At 42.0% G+C, this 22,041-nt stretch overlaps 1 protein-coding gene across 1 annotated transcript in view; it reads right to left on the minus strand.

Annotated features, from left to right (window-relative positions):
- Positions 1-10,847: 10,847 nt before the first annotated feature.
- Positions 10,848-22,041, minus strand: part of aldh1a2 (aldehyde dehydrogenase 1 family, member A2) — a 74,989-nt gene continuing 63,795 nt past the window's right edge. The window contains exons 10-13 of the mRNA XM_068017894.1: positions 21,411-21,575; positions 21,124-21,281; positions 16,276-16,350; positions 10,848-16,041 (exon numbers count right to left, since the gene is read on the minus strand). Coding sequence (XP_067873995.1) covers positions 15,969-16,041; positions 16,276-16,350; positions 21,124-21,281; positions 21,411-21,575 — 471 coding nt within the window. The 3' untranslated portion in view covers positions 10,848-15,968. The remainder of the gene's footprint in view (positions 16,042-16,275; positions 16,351-21,123; positions 21,282-21,410; positions 21,576-22,041) is intronic.

Below are 22,041 nucleotides of genomic sequence, written 5' to 3' on the forward strand. Positions count from 1 at the left end.
CAAAATCCTGGAACTCCCTTCCGAATAGCACTGTGGGTGTACGTACACTCCAAGGACTGCAGTGGCTCAAAAAGGCAGCTCACCATCAACTTCTCAAGGGCAATTAAGGATGGGCAATAAATGCTGGCCTTGCCAGCGATGCCCACATCCCACGAACTAATAAAAAAAACTTCTTCGGTCAAATTTTTTGTCCCACCTACTAATATTGCCTTCTTTGTCTATTTTTGCCTGATTACACCTATATGATGTAGCTTGGGATGTTTTTGTATATTAAAGATGCATATAGCTCTAATTTGTTGTTGATGTAAGACAAGCCAGGAGAACACCAGGAAAGTAATAAGTACAACTTGATTACCTTCACACTGAAAATACATAAAAGGAAAACAGGAGTCCAAGAAAATGTTGTGGAACTAGAAATTCGTTCATTTTAACAGCATGAAATGGACCTTGATGGAAATAAAGACGGACCAGCAGGGTAGATATCTAAATATGAGATTGATAAGGTATAACTTAAATACATTCCAAGTGAAAGTGAAGTGGGTAAATCAAAGGCAGGGGTTAGAGGCAAAGTGAGTTTTGTAAAGGAGGCATATATTGAATAGTTTGGGGATAATGCAGAAGAAAACTCTGTAAACTTTAAGAAACTTGGAAAGGAAGCCAAACGTGCATAGGGAATCTAAGGAAAAATAGAAAATAAGATTAACATTCAATATATAGGGAAATAGGAAGGACTTCCATGAGCACATAGAAGTAAATTGATAGGCAAAGAAGGCAGTTACATAATCAAAAGGGCATAGTATTTCAAAAGAAATAATGGGACTATTATGTAAAAGAATCACCAGGCCCAGATAATATCCATCTGAGAATACCAAAGGATGTTGGAGAGATAATGGAGGAACCAGCCTGAATTTTCCAAAAACCTTTTGAAGTGGCAATTGTGCCAAAGGACCACAGGGTGGCAAAAGTCACTCACCACAGTTCAAGAAAGGAGAAAAAGATAAACCTTGGAATGTTATGACAGTTAGCCTTACCTTAATTGTGAATAAATATCTAGGAGCTAATAATATGGTCCTGACACAACTATGACAGAGTTGCTGTGTCGCAGTACTTGTGCCATAAGAGGTTGGCCTTATTTGATATCTCATCGACGTAGCTAACAGTGGTCCCAGGGCATTGTGCATGATACACACTGAGATCAGGAGGGGTGAGATTATCTACACTAGCAACTCTTTTAAAAGGCTGCTGGCTGCCTTTAATGATGTGCTCTTTTCTGTTGTTAGATAGCAGAATCGCCCTAATCAATGATCAGATTTAGAAAGTCTTGCAGTGAGGAGTGGCTCCATTTGGTGAAGTGGGGCACCCAGCAAAAAAGGAACATAGTCAGAGAAAATGAATGGAGGTGACAGTGCATCAATGGATTCTCAAAGGCTCGAACATGGGAGCAAGTGAGGAAGACATTCTTTAATCAGTACAAGGCTACCATAGTAATTGCGTAAGTGTGTGATAGCATTTTAATAAAATGGCTTGTGGAGCATTCTTCATTGCTCCTCAGTGTAAATATGGTTCATTACCATAGGGAAACATTACAGAGAACTTTGCCAATAATTGATCTTTGTGAATGTACAAGCCTGTTCATTTCCTTCTGTTTCACTGGGGTCAAATCATAGTGTTGCCCATGTTGACCATTAAATGCATCAAGTATCAAGCACAGCAACGAATTTCTTAGCAGCCTGGCCACGCATTTACATAAGTTGGCTGTTGTCCTGGTAATTTTGGTAGCACTGATCTCTCGTAATCCTCTTTCTTACATGTACCCCAGTTATATCTGTGTGTGGGATAATGCTGCACATAACAGGAGGCAGCTCATGCACCAAAACTGCAACCCTTCGCTACTTGTGAGAAGAAAACCACCAAGATTATGGACATGGAGGGAATAGAGGGAATGGGGCAGGATGAAGTTAGGGGCTTCCCCCATGCTCCTGGATAATATTGTTTGCTTTTTATTCATATCTATTTAGTTATAGTTAAAGTTTCAAGGATTTTCACTCTGGGTGCCTGAGAAGGGGAAATAGCTGAACCAATTGTTGAGCATTGTAGGACTATGTAATATCCCACAGTGGCACTCCCCCCGCAACCAGTGATATTTAAAGGGATCATCAACTTACAGGTTAGTTCATGATTCATTTCTACTTGCTCTGTTTGAGTTTTGGTGTGTGACCCTGCTCAGCACATCATGCTGGTGAATGCCCACTATCCTGGCAGCAGTCATGATTCTTTCATTCTGTACCAGTCCGCTATTCCCTCAGTATTTCAGCCACCATGTCAAACCAGAGGGTGGCTGCTGGTCGACAAGAGCAATCCCTTAACACCTCGCTCATGACTCCGCTCCTCAACCTAACCACACTTGGCAAATATGCTTACAATAAGAGCCAACATAGAGCAACAGTTCAGCTGCCTGGACCACTCTGGAGGACCCCTGCAGTACTCACTGTTAATTGTATATTAAATGTGTTTAATTGTATGCAGATGGTGGGCATTAACTGGGGATTCATAAATAGACACAGACGAAAACTGTGGTTATTGTGTTAGGGGGTGCATGTTTGTAATTGTAAATAAATGCTTATAACAGTGTGTAAAGATTGACTCCAATTCTATCCTTCACCAGCTGGCTTTCTGGAGAATAACACTCGATAGAACATGTGACCCGATTCCTGGTGGTCTGCTATGTCCTCCAGAAACTGACCGTCAAGCCTTGCAACCAGGGATATGGCAAACAACTCAGAGGCAGGAGGAGGAAGCAACCAGCACATCCTGTTTCTGGTTGTCCATGTTTGCCTTGTTCAATGATGGTTCCACTGAACATAACATCAAATCCCCATTATATGATAGTCATCCACCTTATCTTCCCTCTGTCACTGACCATCACAGTGCCCTCATGGTCACAAAGCTGAATTAAAAGCCCCCACAAAACAACCATTCCAAACCAACTTGATCCAACAAGCCATCCAACATTCCATACAATAGCCAACTAACCACCCTTGTGCATTCCCCTCGTGTCTATCTTGCAGGTGCCTTGGCCTAGCCTAGTGTTCCAATGTCGTACTGCCTCAGTGGCTGCAGCATAGCTGGTGAAAGACTGCTGACTTTCAGTGGAGGAGACTGCAGATGGCCTTGCAGGATGACCTCCGGCAGCTCTGGGCCTGGAAGGCCCAGCTTTGGACTGCACCACCTTGGTATGGGCGGCAGCAGTCTGGGCTGGCTGACCTATAAACAACAGCAGGGCTATTGCGGTTATTAGATATGGCTCAGTTGGTGGCACTCACACCTGTGATTCAGAAGATTGTGCGTTCAAGTCCCCACTCCAGGATTTGAGCAAAAAAAAACGATGTTGGCACTCCACTGCTGCACTGTCAGGGGTGCTGTCTTTCAGATGAGACTTTAAACTGAGGCCCTGTCTGCCCTCTCAGGTGGGCGTGAAAGATTCTATTTTGAAGAAGAGCTGGGGAGTTATCCCTGGTGTCCTGGCCAATATTTATCCCTCAATCAACAGCATAAAAACAGATTATCTGGTCATAATTGTAGTATAATGTAATATAGGGTTGTTACTGGGCAGAATATGTAAATAGTCTATGAGTGTCATCACAGGAAGTGATGTAACAGAATTTGTATAGAACCTGTGGAGTGAAACCGGAAGCCATAGATAGCAGAAACATATAAATAAACTCCTGTTCCTGAAATGGTCAATCTTTCAGATATTCTCTTACAAGACTAATAAGCATCAGAATATTACATGGTGGTAATGGTAAACTGAAGAAGAAATGGAAAAATCAGTGCCCTTAGTGGAGAACTTTGAGGAAGTAGCTGGACAGAATCAAGCAAAGGTGTGGCCAAAATGGGTCCAAAGATTTACTAGGTACCGTACTGAAATAAATCTCACACAGAAGCCAGACAAGCAGCAGATCAGTATGTTATTATATGCAATGGGGGAGTGCGTGGACAACATCCTCATATCATAGGCATAGACAAAGAAAAGGTTACATATGAGGAGGTTACCAAAGCTCTGGAGTCTTAATTTTTTTTTTAGAGATACAGCACTGAAACAGGCCCTTCGGCCCACCGAATCTGTGCCGACCATCAACCACCCATTAATATTAATCCTACATTAATCCCATATTCCTACCACATACCCACAATTCCCCTACCACCTACCTATACTAGGGGCAATTTATAATGGCCAATTTACCTATCAACCTTCAAGTCTTTGGCTGTGGGAGGAAACCGGAGCACCCGGCGAAAACCCACGCAGTCACAGGGAGAACTTGCAAACTCCACACAGGCAGTACCCAGAATTGGACCCGGGTCGCTGGATCTGTGAGGCTGCGGTGCTAACCACTGCGCCACTGTGCTGCCCCATCAGAAACAACATCAGAAAAAACATGATTGGTGAGCACGTCAAGTTTAATAAACGGTCTCAGCAGAGAGGAGAAAGTATTGATTCTTTTATCAACGACTTATATAAGTGATGTAACAGAACTTGTACAGAACCTCATGTCGAGTGAAACTGGAAGCTATAGATAACAGATGCATGTAAATAAACTCCTGTTCCTGTAACGGTCAATCTCTCAGATATTCTGTTATAAGACTAATCAGCATCAGAATATTACAATAATCACATTGCTGGTTGTGGGAGCTTACTGTTTGCAAATTGGTTGCTGCGTTTCCTACATTACAATAATAACTGCACTTCAAAAGTTTTCATTGGCTGCAAAGCGCTTTGGGATGCCTTGAGGTTGGCGCTATATAAATGGAAGTCTTTTTCTTTTTATCGGCTGATTGGCAGTTGTGTTGTCAGCCTGACAGAAGGCGGCAGGTTTATGTTCCACAGACAGTGTTGGGGTACGGGGAGTGGGGGGAAAGCAAGAGATGCTTACGTCATCTACAGCTTGTAAATTAGAAGAGATTGTGGGACGAGGGGGAAGTGAGCTGCGAGAAGGTGGATTAGGTTGGAACATATTGTTATCCTTTGTGGCTTCAACCCTGCCGCTGTCCACGGCCTTAGACATGGCGGCACCAATGATTGCCAGCATCATATCCTCCATCGGGGGTTGCTGACTCCCGTTATGGGCCACCTTGTTCTGCAAGAGAGCGGGAAGTGCGTTAGTGAGTGTGGTGCAATGTGTGGGGGTGATGTGCCTGTCATAGTTGAATAGCCGGCAGTGTGTGCAAGCTGTGAGATGTGAATGTGAAGTTTGCAGCAGTGCCAAGTATGTAAGGATAAGGTGAGGCTGTGAATGTTGGGTATGAGCTGTGCTCGATAATGTTGGTAGGTGAGTGACGTGGATGTGGTGAGTGGAGCAGTGGGCTAGATCTTCTTCTCCCGCTGCTGGCAGTGGCGGTGGGTGAAGAAAATGGCAGCCGCCGTTCACAGGCCCCGTGCCACCGCACCGCTGCGATCTTGTATCTGGTGGTTACTTAGCATATGCACGGCAGCCGTCCCCCTTTCCCCCTCCTAATCACATGACAGGGGCGGCCTCGGTGAAAGCGTTCACAGCATCACCTGATGAAGGAGCAAGTGCTGGTGCCATTTTTAAAGAGTTGACCCCTTCCCCAACCTCGGTGGTGATAGCTTTCCCTCGATGGGAAAGTGAAGGCGCGTGAGTGCCACACATCGCGCTGAAGATCGGAAACTGAGGTAAGATTGCTGTGGATTGCATTTTAATTAATGCAAAGATGTCATTTAAATATGCTAACTCGGGTCCCATCGCAGAGCGGTGGAGGGGCTGCCACAGAGCTTCCCCGCCGCCGGGAAGATCGGGCTTGGCAATCTCGGCTTCGGGTTCCATGGCGGGCCGCTGCTGCTCCGATTTTCCGGTCACCCCACCCCACCCCGCCAGGGAACCTGACGTCGAGCTGGGAACATAATCCAGCTGAGTGTATGTGAGGTTAATGGTTCATTTGGAAGGATCTGGCATGTGAAGTTGCGTTCACTGACCTTGAACACTTGTGTGAGGTCATTGAACTTTTTGCGGCTCTGCGTCCAGGTCCTCGAAGCTAGACTGTGATGGCTATCTGTTCCTGCTGCCATCATAATGTTTGTCTGGAGGGCCCCCTGGCCCCTGAGGGAAGAGGACCTCTCTCCTGTACCAAGGCCTCCAGTGCTGCATTGGAAAATCTTGGGGCACACTGTCTGACCTTTTGTGCAATTTCCACTCCTCTTTCAGTCCATAGATACTTCACCAGCCACGTCCAGTACCTGCTGCAGCCAGAATACACATTGTGTTTAAGAAGTGCAGGCTGGCTTTAAGTGGTGCTAGCCTTACTCGGACTCGGGGTCCCCTGCTGAGGTGTGCAGCCACTCAGGCGCATGCTTAGTGCTGGTCTGCATGCCACTAACATTTAAATTAACAGGCAGCACAAAGCTTGCATGCTACCTGCATTGTGATAAAGGTTAATCACAATCCCCGTGCCCGATTATTAGCCTTGTCCAACTTTTCCACCGGTGTTTCTAAAGTACAGTCTCTGCTGTCTTTAATGGCTTCTTAATTGTTCTTCTCAAATGTTCACAGAAATATCCATAGCTGGATACTGAAGTGTTCTGTGCATCACTGAGAAAAGGCATAGTACAGCTGTGTCACGTTCAGAAAGACTCCAATGAGTTTCAATAACAGTCCAACAAGACCAAATCAATGCAACACCAATCAGTTGCTAGGAGATACGTCAATAACAACACTGTAGCTTTAACAAGCATCCAACTTAAGGTAACAGGCCTCCTAGTCACCATCTGTTTTATATTGATGCTGTTCACATCTCCTCGTTGTAGTATTGGAAGGACTTCTCATTTAAACAAAACTGGAGCTGGTTATGAGCCTTGTGCACTGTCTGTGCACATGGTTCAAATCTTTAAAGTCCTTCAGGCTTGTATTTTGGCACGCTGTGTGCATTCGGCACTGAGCCTCAGGCCTGCTTGCCCAATAATAAAGTGAGCTGGTGCCTGATACACAGCAGCTCTTAGGGTGCCTGCCACCGCATTATTGTTAATGAATACTTAGAAAGGCATGGACTAATCAGGAACAGTCTGCACGGATTTGTAAAGGAAATCACAAAATTTATAGATAAGGGGAACATACTGAATGTTCTTTATCTGCATTTTTAGAAGGTATTTGATAATTTGCCACAAAAGAGACTTGTTACTCTAATAAGACATGTTAATTAAAGGGAGTGTGGCTGCGTGGATAGAAGGATGGTGAAGGGATAGAAAGTTAAGGACAGAAAGAAATGAATGTTTTTCAGATTGGCAGGATGTGGATAATGATGTGCCCTGGGGAAGTGTAGAGAGACTTCTTTTGTTTTCCATTTATGCAAGACACCAGCAGAAGAATGATAATATTCGTCGATTATAGTAAATTCGGGGGAATGGCAAACAGTGAGAGAGAATACAAGGAACTGCAGAAATGCCAATAATGTGCAAAAGGAGTTTGATGGAAACAAATACTTCCATGTACCACTCTTTAATTTTTATTATTTTGTTACCAACTTTCTCCCTTCCTTTTCTTAAATTATTGACTCCTGGCAATGATGTGCTTCCCTCATCAGCCTCTAGTGCCCAATATTCAGTTGTGAGTCTTGACAGTGGGTAATAGTAGGATATTTGGCTGCAACAAGAATATCAACCAAACCCAGCTCTGTTCTCATATGTCTAGACATGCACATCCAATAACGATCACTGGCCCAGCAATCAAGAATGGGAGTCCTCGTCAACCTGGCATTTCCTAGCCCAAAGCCATAACAAACAATTCCAGTACCACTGACCATCACTTCAGGTGAGATCAGCTAAATTAGGATAGAGCAGGGATCAATTTGGGACCTTTCCTGTTCAGTATGGCTCATACTCTCACTGGATAAACTCACTGGTCTACTGGAGGAGCACGTCACCCTCTAAGTCTTTGATTCATTTTTCCTTGCTTTTTCCTGTTTAATCCTTTCCCTCATTGCATCCTGGGAACCTGGGCTACCCATAGATTCAATAATTCTCCATACTAGACTCATTATGTTTACAGCATTATGTCTTCCTTGATCCTGGAAGACGAGATGGAGCATGCCTGAGGTTTGCAATGAAAGGGAATGTGTTTGGGAATCTGAAAGGGACAGGTAGTAAGTATGTGGGTTTGGGAAGGAGACAGAATGAGATTTTGGATCATGGAAAGAAGGGAGTATGGCTGTGGATCTGGGATCAAGGGAGATCATTTTTGAGTCTGAGAGATACAGCAATATTGTGGGATTGTGGGAGATCTGTGAGTCTGAGGACAGGACGTAAGCCTATAGCTCCTGGATGGAGAGGTAGCGAGTATGTAGGTTTGGAAAGAATCAAGAAAATGAGTCTTTAAGTGTAAAAGGAAGAATAAATCTATGAGTCTAGTATGGAGAATTATTGAATCTATGGGTAGCCCAGGTTCCCAGGGCTTGGGTTGTGCCTAAAAGTCTAAGTGAACTAAATTAACATACATAGCTGATAAGGAACCATGGCTACATTTATGATTATCTCTGCTACTGTTAACCCTGCTCCCTAATGATTGACTTTTAACCAGGGGTTGAATTCTATAAGCCCGCCACCGAAAGCTGCTCCCCCAGTCACGTGGAGGGGGTGGTCTGTCCATCCCTGGCAATGGCATCAGCTGCCTGTGTGCGGGCGCTGACACCGTTTTTAAAGGGCTGGCAGCCCTACTGGGACACTTAAATATTTTAAGTGAAATTGAATTAAAATGAAGAAATACATTTCTTTTACCCCTCTACCAAGATCAAATTAATTAATTATTTGCCCTTTCCCCCCAAAAACACTTACTCTCACAAACTGACCTTCCCCCCCAAACTGCACAAACTTTAAACTTCCCACCATTCCCATGATATTCATTTGAACCCATTTCCCCCCCCACCCCCGCACTGAGAAACTTACCTCCTGCCCCCTCCCCACCACTGTTGCGCCTCATTTCCCCAGACGGGGATCCGAAGGCACGGCAGTGCTGGCCGTCCAGGTGAAGATCGTGGCAGGACTTCAGGAGGTGACAGAAGACTCATTAATTCAGGTGATTTAATTTATTTAAATATTTAAATGGCAGTCCCGTAGCCAAGCATGGAGGTGGCCTCCACAAGGCCTCACCGCTGGCAGCAATATTGGGCAGGGCCCTGCTGGCATCGAGGTCCATGGTGGGCCTCATCCGGGGCCACGTTCATGCCCCCTCCTCATCACGCATCCCGCGTCGACGCCTCTATAGAATCCAGCTCCAATATACTGACTAGTGTCATCAACACTCATTGATTTAAAAAGTGTTCAGAAATTCACTAGAAAGAGCATAACAGAATGGGTATCATTGTTATTTATAATTCTTTTAAACTATATTTGAGTTAGAAGGGAATTTGATGCTTGAACAACCCCACCTCCTCAGCATGTGGGCAACACTGGTACGCTCGCAATTATTGCTCCTCCCAAGTGGCCCAGAGAAGGTGGTGGGCCTTCTTCTTGAACAGCTGCAGTCCTTGCGATGAGGATGCTCCCATGATAGTTATGTCAAAGGTTATGTTTTGGAAATCTTACTACATTCATCAAAAAATGTTTTAATCCTTTAAATGTGTCCGTAGAGAATATCTGAAATTGAACAAAGTATCACATTCATTTTCAGAACAAAATATAAAACTGTGCAGAAGATTTAACCAGCAGATACAAATCATGATAAATACAAGTGTGCTGAACAGTGCACACAAATCACTTAAGACATGAACTTGCCATAAGAACATCTACTTACAACCAAATCAACATTAGACTATTATAGCTTGGCACCTTTTGTCTTTAGATTTCCTTTGGTGGAAACTGAGTACAAATCCCATAAACTTTGCAATGCATTTATCATCATTTTCTATTACTCCCATGAGTCTTAAGACCAAATTAGGTTTTGTAATGATTTTTTTAAACTGAGAAACCAGGGCCAATTGATGAAGACAGCACCGTGGCGAGCGGAGAGAAAAGATTAGTGGAAAAATAGTGGTTAAGTGATGCTAATTCAGAGCAAAATTGAGGGGCGTAAAGAGTTTTTAGATCCTGGAAAAGAATGACCTTGAGTACAAGACTGTGCAATGGCAGTTATCTTTAGGGTATAGATGTAGTGGGTATGCTTGAGAGGAATATGAAAGAAATGTTCAGAGAATTTGGTGGGTTAAAGACTAAGATTGCTAATATATATTACTGATTACTTCTGTCAATAGTAATTAACACAGAAGAATAATTTGAAAAGCACCATATCAGATATGTAAGAAGTTGCAGGCTTGCTGGATATTTTTCAAAACATGACAATGCAAAATTATATATGTGGTATATATTATCATTGGAATACTGTGTTTGTTTGTTTAAATTTGAGTGTTTCAGATACGCTTTGTAGACACTGTTAATTGTTAGCTGCATGAATACAGTTAGCTGGGTGCAAAATGAACTCGCCGCAATCCATCATATTGCTTGGTCGGTTCTGTTTACTGTTTCTCCTCATACTAAAGAAACTTACTTTTCCCTTTTTCTATCCCTATGGCTTTGCTACTATCTCCCAGTTCTCTTACCGCAATCTGCTGATTCCAACTTCATCCTCCAGTCTTATCCCCCTAATCTGCTAGATTTCTTTTTCCATTTTCCAGCTCTTGGAGTTGGGTTGTGGGTTGCATCAGGGCTTGGGGCTGGGGCCACTACTGTCTCGAATTGATATAAGTTCCCAGGATTCAGAAGTTCAAAGTGAAGTGGTCAACTTTGCAGATGACATCAAACCAAGCAGTGCAGCAGGTCAGAAATTACAAAATGAGTCAGACAAACATTTAAGAGGGCAGAACGATGGCAGGTTAAATTTAATAGTGACAAATGTTGCACATAGAAAGGAACACTAGGTGACACACATACTCCATGACTGCTATGAAAAGGCTAAAGATGAAGCTGAAAGAGATCCTGAAAGCGGACTCAACACTAATATGTCCAAACAATGCAGAGCAACAATCAATAAAACCAACAGAATGATTAACTATGCTGACAGAACAATCGAATACAAGTCAGAGGAATTAGGAATCAAAACTTTATAATGTGCTGGCTGGATCCCCTTTTGAATACTGCATCCAGTTCTGGCCACCAAGAAACAAGGGAGTCATTTAAATTTGGAAGCAGAGCAGAGATAGAGCCATAAAGCGGTCCTCACTTTCAGAAGTCTGAGTTATGAAGAAAGACTGGAATAACCTGGACTTTTGATGCACAAATCGAAGTGTTTGAGAGATGTCCTTACAGAGGTTTGTAAGATTATTGAGGAAATGGATAAAATAAACTCAGATATAACATTAAGTTGTAACAGTAGTGCACAGGGGTACAGGTCCAAACTATAAAAGGCAATTTTAGAGCTAATGCCAGAAAATTCTTCACACAGCGTGATCAATATGTGGAATAAACTTCCAGACAGAGTGGTGAAGGTGAAAATTCTGGAAGCATTTAAGAAGCAAATGGATGCAGCAACAGGGGGAAACTTTAGCATCTCTCTAGAGGAACGAATTAAAATGGGCTGAATCAAATCCTCATTCGTAATTAACTTGCAGGATCAGTAGGCATTTGCTTAGCTAACTGCAACATACATGTAGATTGTTGTTGCTATGATGTCACGTTTGCTACATTTTCAGATGGGATGTGTTCAAATGTTTCATGCCTCACTAAAAATAATAATGTGATCACAGAATTTTTAATCAAACAAAACTTTTATTAGCTGTTGGATGAATTGCCAAAATGTTCAGTTTTCTTTGTGGGCATATTCTTATAACCAAATATTTATGCAAGTTTTTCTACGCTTACATTATTTGTACTTTTATTTTAGTGTGAAAGTTAAAATATTGCACGATTAATGGATTTTTATACATTACAATAAAAATGCTTAATAATTAGTTGGCGGGAAGGGTCCAATGTGGTAATTTGCTCATAAACTGCCTGTGGGTGAGTGGCAGGGGTTTCAGGAGTAAATTATGAGAGGCAGGTATTCATGTGCATAGTTACCAGAAGTAAGTGCAGTCATTCCACTTCTGACTGATTTTAGTCTATGTGTCAAGGGAGAGATGACAAGTGGGGCTCCAACTATAAAGTTCTGTTTCTGACAGGTAAACAGTAAAGAGTAAGATGCCTGTCACTGCATTCAGGAGTATTCTTGTATTATCCAAGTTTTGGATAATGGGAAGGAGTTTTCGACTAGGCATCAGGGGAATAGATCTTCAGATGGGGACAATGTTTATACTGACCTAGTTACAACCAACACAACACGGATAATACTCTGTCTAAAACATCAGCAGATTTTTAGTCAAATTGTTTTACATAATTTTAACACTCTGATACCAAATGTATCTTGTTTCTTTAATGAAAAACAGTATAGAAAATATCTTTATATCTTCATAGTACATAATTGTATATACATGATTTTAAAACTGCAATACATTTAACAAGAAATATGCAGTCATTCAATCAGTGTGTAAAATGCAAGGATTTATACATTATTGCTTTTTTGTGACATCAACCATAGGTGACTTAAACCAGAAAAACTGAAAGACAGCAGGAATGGTGAAAGTTTATTAAATTAATGCTCAGATTTGATATGAGTGGAGTGAAAAGTAAAAATATAATAAAGGATTAGCTTTTATCACTAATTATAGTGTAACAACAAAGTATTTTAAACATACAGAAGCCTTAAAATGACTGTGATATTAACAAATGAATGCTTAATGAATTTGTATGGAATTTCTCTGCCTATTATTTTAATAGAAGTGTTAACCTGTTAAATTTTAAATGGATTAAAGTCTATGTTAAAATATTGGATACAACATGCCCCGCAACTGTTAATTGTTAGCCTGCTAATATCACCAATAGTAATTTCTAAACTAAATATTCAGAGCTGAAACATGTTTCTAATTATTTTGGTATCTTCTCATTTCATTCTTTGATTTTATTGCCAACAGATCCGCTCATTTTCAGATTTTGCAACTGATTAAAGAGGCTTCGTTTCTCTGATATATGCTGCAGATTACCTCTTGCTGTGCCTTCATCTGTGTTGTTAAGAATCATAATGATTAATAGGACAGGTTCATAATACTTGTACTAAAACCATTAGTGGCCAAAGTATTCCAAATGATTAAATTGATGCTTAATGTCGGATGCAGCGCCAGGTGACTTGTGTTACAGCACATTGTCTAAGATTCATCATTCAATGGCATTGAGCTTCCAATGTTACCAAAGCCCAAGAGTTATTCCATACATTGATAACACTCAAGTTAATGGTGTAACATGTAACAATGCCCAGACAACATAGAAAGTGGACATGGCACATTTATACAGGCACTGTCTTTAAACAACAAATGTTTAGCAAATCTTCTTTCCTTTGGCACAGAAGCAGCCCAGGAAGAGGCTGTGTGCTGTTTTCACCAGAGTACTAATAATAGCCAAGTGATGTGAGGAGGTTATTCATTGTAATTTTCCGACCTGCTTTTTTGGAAATCAGTGAGAACAAAGATCCGCCAAACAAACTTGCATGAAATCAGTGTCCCCTTGAGATATGGCCCTGTTTCGTTCAGGTAATCTGTGGGGTGACTGCCGTACTCTCTGAAGCATTGTAAACAAATCCAGTTCTAGTTGGTATTCCAGAAGAATTATTTTAAAGTTCAAGACTTTACTAGAAGGAGCAACCAGGGGAAACTCTTCAGTGTTTGGTTCTTATGTCACTACACATAATGACTAAAGAAAATCATCCTCATTGGCAGATTTTTAAGATGTTTTTTTAACCTGGTGCCAATTACCACTTCAGGTTTTATCCTGCCCCTCTTGCACAGGTTGGAAGCATATAATAAAAAGGTGCTGGGATAGTCTAACATTTGTCCTTCTGCTATGGATGGATCCTTGCCCTGAATTTTCTGGGGCAGCCTGGGGTGGAGAGTGGATGTTGTGGGGAGTAGAACTTTTACCCACTTACAGTTATTGTCCCTGACTCCCGTGCAAATCCTGGGAGCTAGCTCCTTTGCATATTTTGAGTGGCTGGCCATACAGTTTCTGGTGCTTCTTGAGGTGCCTACCTGACTGGGCAGGGGAGGAATGTTGCTGCTGTGCTTTTCCACAGCATTAGCAGGGCTGGAGAACTGGATGAAAACATATTTTAATATTGATTTACTGGAATGATACCAGAACGGTGAGGTTATACGTATCAGGAAAAATTGAACAGGCTGGGGCTCTTTTCTCTGGGAAAGAGAAGACTGAGGGATAACCTGTTAGAGGTCTTTAAGGTTATGAAAGGGTTTGATAAGGTAAACAGAATCAGAGTCACAGTTATTACAGCACAGTAGGAGACCATTCAACCCATCGTGTCTGCACTGGCTCTCCAAGTGAGTGCCACCCCCCCCACCTTCTCCCTATTACACTGCACGTTCTTCCTTTTCAGATAACGATCTAATTCCCTTTCCTGTGGCTTGGCTGAACCTGCCATAAAGATAGAATAGTCATTAATAAATCCAATTGGGAATTCAGGAGAAACTTCTTTACCCAGAGAGTGGTGAGAATGTGGATTTCACTACCACAAGGAGTAGTTGAGGTGACTGGCAAAGAAGTATTTAAGGGGAAGCTAGATAAACACCCAAGGGAGAAAGAAATTGGAGGATATGTTAATTGAATTGGAAGATGGGGGTGGTGGGGAGGAGGCTCATGTGGAGCATGAACACTGTTGGAGACCTGGTGGGTCGAGTGGCCTGTTTCGGTGCTGTAAGTACCATATAAAGTTATGCAAAAGTATATTTTAAAACATGGCTGTCCATGTGGGTAATCCGACCAACTGCTTTACCATCCACAATTGCATTGCAAGATTGGCCTATCAAGCCTCCAACTGGACTAATTGAGGATGCACAGGCATTCCTGCCATCTACCACTGCTAAGGTCATAAATAAGGAAAATGCATCGTATGATGGATCCCGAAACCTCCAGGATTTCCGACAGGCCAAAAAGGAGCAGAACCATAGCGTTCTCGAATTCTGCCTCCCCAGTAACATTCCCTCCCTGACTCCAGGAATTCCAAGGCCTCCTTGTCCTTAGTGGCAAAGGATGACAGTCGCATGTTAAAATTGTACTCGCGTGTGTGCATGAAGACGTACATTTTAAAAGTTGAATTCCCAGCCTCAACTTGTTGTTGCGGCAGACTCTCAGTTCTTTGTACTCTTTGTAACAGCGCTGGCAGTGGCTCTGAGAATTGACCGGTACACTGCCAACAAAACATACAGCAGATACCAAAATATTTATATCTGGGTTACCAATAGAACTACCACCCACCCGGAGAACATTTGGATCATGTAATTCGCTTGCATAATTTTGATTTATTTTCTTCCCCTTCTAAGAAAGTGCGTGGACCTGGGCTCATGTTTCTACCGTGTCACTTTTAAAGAAAGAGGGAGGGACGGGGACGTCAGTCTAGCCTCGCCCTTCAGTTTTTCCTCCTTCACTTACCTCTGCTCAGCGCCGCCCACAGACAGCCCACCCGGGCATCAGAAGATTTTTTTAAACAAGCAGCAGTTTGGTTCTGTGGCAGTTCTCAAATTGTTAGTGGCGACAGAGAAACTAAGAACTGGGCTACCACTTCCAGTGACACCATTGAGTTTCCACGGTATATCAAATCTCCACACTTGATGGATCACACAAGGCTAAAAGCAATTTTGAGGGGGAACCGTGTAATGAATGCACGCGGGGGAATTTGCTGAGATTATTGTATTTTCCTCAAATACACAGTATTTGTGGTACATATACATTCACTAGTATATTTTTTGTTACTTTTTTTTTATAAGATAAAGCTTCAACCATATGCTGCACAACCACTGTTGTGCACTTTTGTCCTGCTGATAACAGAGTAGATTCACTGGATCCATGCACAGAGTATCAGCCTCACACACTCTTAAGAATTCTTCTGTTGAATTCTGACGGTCACAGTTTTGATTTCAGTGTATTCCCTTAGCCCGTATTCTCCCCTAGAGAAAAAAAAAGCACATTCACATTACACAATTGCCGAAGATAATTCCTCGTTATCAATGTCAGAAAATATATATTTTTTAACACTATTTGTAAATTTGGGGAGTTTAAGTTTTTTTTCCAATGTTTAATTTTTATGTTCATCAGAAGATGTGTCTGCGGAAATAATGCAGCACTCTTAGATTTGGTGAGATACTTAGTGTTCCGAAACCTGAGTCTATAAAACTACTTACATTTCTCTACCATTGCCAGACATTTTAAATCCTCCAAAGGGACTCTGGACATTTAAGGCATTGTAACAATTAATCCTGCAAGAAAAAATTGAATTCAATTATTGTTTAAAGAAATCTTTTCAACCACAAAGTCCACAAGCGTGAATGCTGGATAAAAAGGATGATTTGTAACAGTATTTGCAGGACAGTTTGAAACATAATGTATGAAAATGAATTTAATTGTTACAGACAATCTGGAAATTTATATGAGAAAAGGGGGCACACCAAGTAATAAGACCGAACAGAATAAGCTCAAGCAAGGCAGAATTGGATAGCGACTCAAAACTTAAATTATATTACATTTTAGTTCTCTTCCAATATCTTAATGAAAAGTTGTCCTGTTTCAGTAATTACATTTGTGCAAATGATTCAGTTCTTGGAGTTATTCCTGCTCTTTGACATTCCTTGGTACCAAGCCAGGATTTCTTAAATACAAGTCAATTTGGAGCATACTTTTAACGAGTTTGATGGTTGATGTTATCAGTCCAACTAAACATGCTTCTAAAGTAACTTTATGTATATAAAAAGCACGCATATACACATCCCATTAATTATCTCTAAATATTTTAGTATGTGACCAATTTTTCAGCGGCGCAGTCTTCATGAAAATGGCTCCCAAAAAACTTCTCTTTGCGACTACATCAGTTACATTAAAATCAATTTTTGTAGCACTTACAGATGTTGAAATCACAATAAAAACTGACACCTGACCTAATACAGATCTACAGTGACTGCACCAATGTACCGTGCGTGATCATATGGAAAATGAAGAAATATATAAATATATTTGACCCAAGATGAACACAAGCAATGGGCTGGATTTTAAGAGCCCACGGTCACTCCCAGCAGTGAACGTGCGGGATGCACGCCGTGATCTCCCACACGGCAGCTCATTTAAATAGCTGGAGCAGGCCGCACCCCCCCCCCCCCCCCCCCGAATCAAGTGGAGGGGTCGGGCTGTCTGATGACAGCAATGGCGTCAGCTGCCTGTGCGCAGGTGGATTTTTTTTAAAAGGGCAGCCAGCCCTGCTGGCAAATTTACATATTTAAAGATACAATCCCCCCAAAATTTATCAAATCAAATTCTAACGCCCATTTCCCACCCCCCCCCCCCCCATAACAATTACATGAACTACTTGCCCTTCTCTCCCCCAAAACACTTACCTATTAAATATGACTTCCTCGTCCCCCAGACTGCACAAAGTTTAAAGTTCACCCCTTCCCACCATCCCCTACACTCATTATGTTTATTTGACCCTGATCCCCTCCCCCGACGCACTGGAAATCTTAGCCCTCCCTGGACAGGGAATTGAAGGAACAGGAGTGCTGGCTGCTGCACTGATGACTGCAGCGGGCCCAGATGATTCAAGGTAAGTTCATTTAAATTTATTCATCTCATTAATTTAATTATTGAAATTGAGCTCCCATCGCCCAGCGGCGAGGGATGGGGAGGCGGGGCGGCGCCACGGAGCCTCTCAACCACCGGGAAGATCAGGCCGTGCCTTCCCGGCAATGAACTACGTGGCGGGGCCTCTGCCGCAACCATCTTCCGGCCTCTCTCCCCGACACAGAGCCCAACGTTGTGGGCTTGGTAAAAATCCAGCCCAATATGTTGGAGAAAAAAACATTTTTGAGTCCAATCCTAATCGCTGTTTACTCATTTTTAAAACTGTCAATCACCTAATTGAGTAGAGGGATCTCTGCATGTGTGGGTGTGTGTGTGAGTGAGGCAATCTGTTTTTGTGTGGATGTTTAAAGCATTTATATGTACATTTATTTGCATTTTGAACTCCAAGAAAAGTAGGTTCAAATGGACTCCCACTTTTAACATTTTATCTCTAACAGCCATTATGTACATCATTAATATCAGTTTTCCCATTTCGTCCCCATTGGGTCTGAGCAACAGACAATCCAAGATCCGCCATCTGAATGCAGAGTGACATGTTCAATGAAACTTTCATTTCTTGAATGAGGTCACTCATGATCAGCACACTTCCAGGAGCTCTCTCGAATAGCCATTCCTTTTGGGTGACTGTAGGCATTGGGGGGGGGGGGGGGGGGGGGTGGGAAGAGTGGGGGGAAACTGATCCTCATTGCACATGGTTTCTGGGCAGAAAACTGGGGCAAACAGGACCAATTTCAGGGTGGAAAGTCCTGTGCCTCAAAAATGTCTGAAATGTGCCCAACTCCATATCGGATTGGCTAACATTCAACATCAATAAACTGGCGTTATGCCCCTTGAATATGTTAATGAGGAGCCTGATGTCTGTTTAGGGACCTTCCCATAAAATTCCTGCTATGCTCAATTTTTTACAGATCAGAATGCATGCTAATCAGTGGGACCATTGGAAGCTATTACCAACCTTTTTAACTTTACTTCATTTGGAGTCAGGGGAGGGGGACTGCTCCTCCTGGCTCCACAGCACTGCACTCCTGTGGGCTGTTGCTTCCCCCACCCCTGCCCCCTGCACCCCACCCCCTAATTTCGGGAGATCATCAGGATGCCTTTTTCAGATGCGCGTTGCAATTGTGACACCCATGCCGTAGTCGGATCCTAACAATTTCTACCCCATCAAGTATGGGTGGGGGTTATCTGATCATTGTAAATGAGCCAAGGAATATCATTGCCACGTCAGATCTTGCCCATATTCATGGTCGCTTTCTGTCAGTGGAGAATAATCAAAAGCAGGAACCTTGGTTGGCTTCCCTTCCCCCGCCCCCTCCCAATTTAAAGGATGCTGCAGCCAATTGCAGTGCCCAGGCTGAGATTAACCAACTCATCAGATTGGAGATTGAACCCGCTGTGTATGCTTGAGCACCATACAAAACATTGCATTGCCCACTCAGTCACCAGGGGAGTCCCACACACATTGGTGTATTTCATTTCACTACAGATAAAAGCCCAAGATAACAGACTGACGTAATCACATTTCAACAACACTGAGGGGAAGAAAAGCTTGCAAATCATAAAAAGAAATCTCCATTGTGTGCTCCAACTCATGAGAACATGCTGTTTGTTTATGATAATATATATCTCAAGAGTTTGCGAATCTTGAATAAAACAAAAGATAGAATCTAAGATGTTCAATATCCCTCAGGGATCAGCGTCTGACTTTTGATATGTTTTGTTTCAATAAACAGTCTCTCCTCCCAGAAGGTCGACTGTAATAACAGAATGAGCTCACTAAACCAGTCCCTGTGAAGCAGGCTGGAAACCATCTGAGGCAAGAGGCTGAGCAATGCCTTGTGCCAGCAACAGCCTGGAGAGTGAGATGGGTTGGCAAGTTTCATAAGCAGTGAGTTACGTAAAAACACACCAACTGATTTGGACAGCTTGAGTTCATTGTTCAGCATCTATTCGCCATACTCGGTTTCAGTAGATAACTGGATACACTGCTGGAATAAACAATGTGATAGGAAGATAGTAACAGACGTCAGGAGGACATTGACAGACTGTTGAAATGGGCTGACACATGGCAGATGAAATTTAATGCAGAGGAGTGCAAAGTGATACAGTTTGGAAAGAAGAATGAATAGATACAATATAAATTAAATGGTACAATTTTAAAGGTGGTGCAGGAACAGAGGGACCTGGGGGTTCACATCCACAGTGTTTCGAATGTGGCAGGATAAGTTGTTAAGGCTGTTAAAAAAAAAACATGCAGGATCCTTGGCTTTATAAATAGAGGCATTGAGTACAAAAGCAAGGAGGTTATGGAAAACCTTTACAAATCATGGTTTAGGCCTCAGCTGGAGTATGGTGTCCAATTCTAGGCGCCATAATTCAGGAATGATGTCAAGGCTTTGGAGAGGATGCAGAGGAGATTTATTAGAATGGTACCAGGGATGAGAGATTTCAGTTATGTGGAGAGACTAGAGAAGCTGGGATTGTTTTCCTTAGAACACAGACGGGTAAGAGGAGATTTAATAGAGTTGTTCAAGATTATAAAGGGGTTTGATTGAGTAGATAGGGAGAAACTCTTTCCACTGGCTGGAGGAGGACTCAGATTTAAGATAATTGGCAAAACAACCAGGAAGGAAATTTATATTTTTTTAACACATCGAGTTATGTATGATCTAGAATGCACTGTCTGAAAGGGTGGTGGATTCAGATTCAATAGTAAGTTTTAAAAGGGAAATTGGATAAGTATTTGACAGGGAAATATTTGCTGGGCTATGTGAAAGGAGCAGGGAAGTGGGACTCATTGGATAACTCAATGAAAGAGCCAAGATAGGCATGATGGGCTGAATGGCCTATTTCTGTGCTATATGATCCTACAAAATTGGTCAGAGTATATTGGTAATGCTACTTTTGGAGAAAGTTACCAGGATCAATTTTTCTTTGCTTTCAAAGGCAAATACAATGTTAGTGTCTATGGAAGTCTGTAGTAAAACCCATAACACATGACCATATGTGAATGTGTTAATGTGATATAATTATACATTTTGCAAGGTTCTACTCCCAATGTGGAACCATTGCTCAATGGGAGTGCAGCTCAGATTTTCAGTCCGTGCCCCTGTTGAGTGAGGTTCTCTGCCATGAGCAGAGCCCTGCAAGATTTATGCGTTTTTATACCATTGGGTCAGTTGAGTGGCTGACGCCACCACATTTCAGAGTCTCCAAACCAAATTACTGAGAAATCCACACAAGTTGTGTTCTGCTGGCCTGATAGGAAAGGGCATTGATTTTGTCTTGAAATCAATGGTCATTTTCCTCTAATGATAATTCAGACAAGTGCTGGAATCCTGGTCAGGCTTGTCTCAATATCACATTATTGAGGACTGTTTGTACAAGGTGTTCTTCCTTACCAGACTGTCCCAGCCTGCATAGCAGCAGAAACTGTTAATGCTTTATCAATATCCTTGGTGAAGACTGCAGCCACCAGGCCAAACTGAGAGTTATTGGCCCTTTCCACGACCTCTTCCATTGTTTTAAACTTAATAATTGGTTGGACTGGGCCAAAAATCTGAAAAAAATGAATAAAGTGCTCAGAAACAAAATAAAAATTGGCAGCAATATAGCATTCTAAAGTGTTTCATTGAGTGATATAATCTAACTCATTCAAACTGGAAGTAATTGGAGTTGAATCCAGTACCTCTTCCTTCGCTATCCGCATGTCATCTGTGACATTTGAAAATACAGTTGGTTCAATGAAGAATCCTTTTTTCCCCAGGGATTTGCCGCCACATTCAAGTTTTGCTCCTTCAGCTATGCCACTTAGTACAAGATCAAGGACTTTATCACATTGCAGTTTGTCAATCTGAAGACAAATGAAATCTATTATAGCAGGGGTCCATCACCACAGACAAAAAGCATAGTATGTAGCACTGTACCACAACAAATGCAACCTTATAATATACTGAAAAAAAAGTTATGTCAAAGACCCAACCTTATATCATACTGTAAAATACCCATCAGTATAATGTTCTGCAGAATAACCCAACCTATACCATACCGCAAAACAAATCTTATATGTACCCTAAAATAAATCAATAATGTATAGTACTGTAAAGAACTATCATGTATCACAACAAACCCAACCTTACATTGTAATGTAAGAAACCCAACCATATAATGTGAGGCAAAAATCTAAAGCCACTCTACCTCTGGAATTAGATGGTAGAACCTGTATAGTTCACTAAAATTAATATTCAGGTGCATATTATGTTTGATGTTTGTGTTTGATGATGCAACATCAACATTGTGTTTTGATTGATTCTGACACA

Source organism: Heterodontus francisci, chromosome 38, assembly GCF_036365525.1.
Source record: "Heterodontus francisci isolate sHetFra1 chromosome 38, sHetFra1.hap1, whole genome shotgun sequence".
In the NCBI taxonomy this organism is placed as follows: domain Eukaryota; kingdom Metazoa; phylum Chordata; class Chondrichthyes; order Heterodontiformes; family Heterodontidae; genus Heterodontus; species Heterodontus francisci.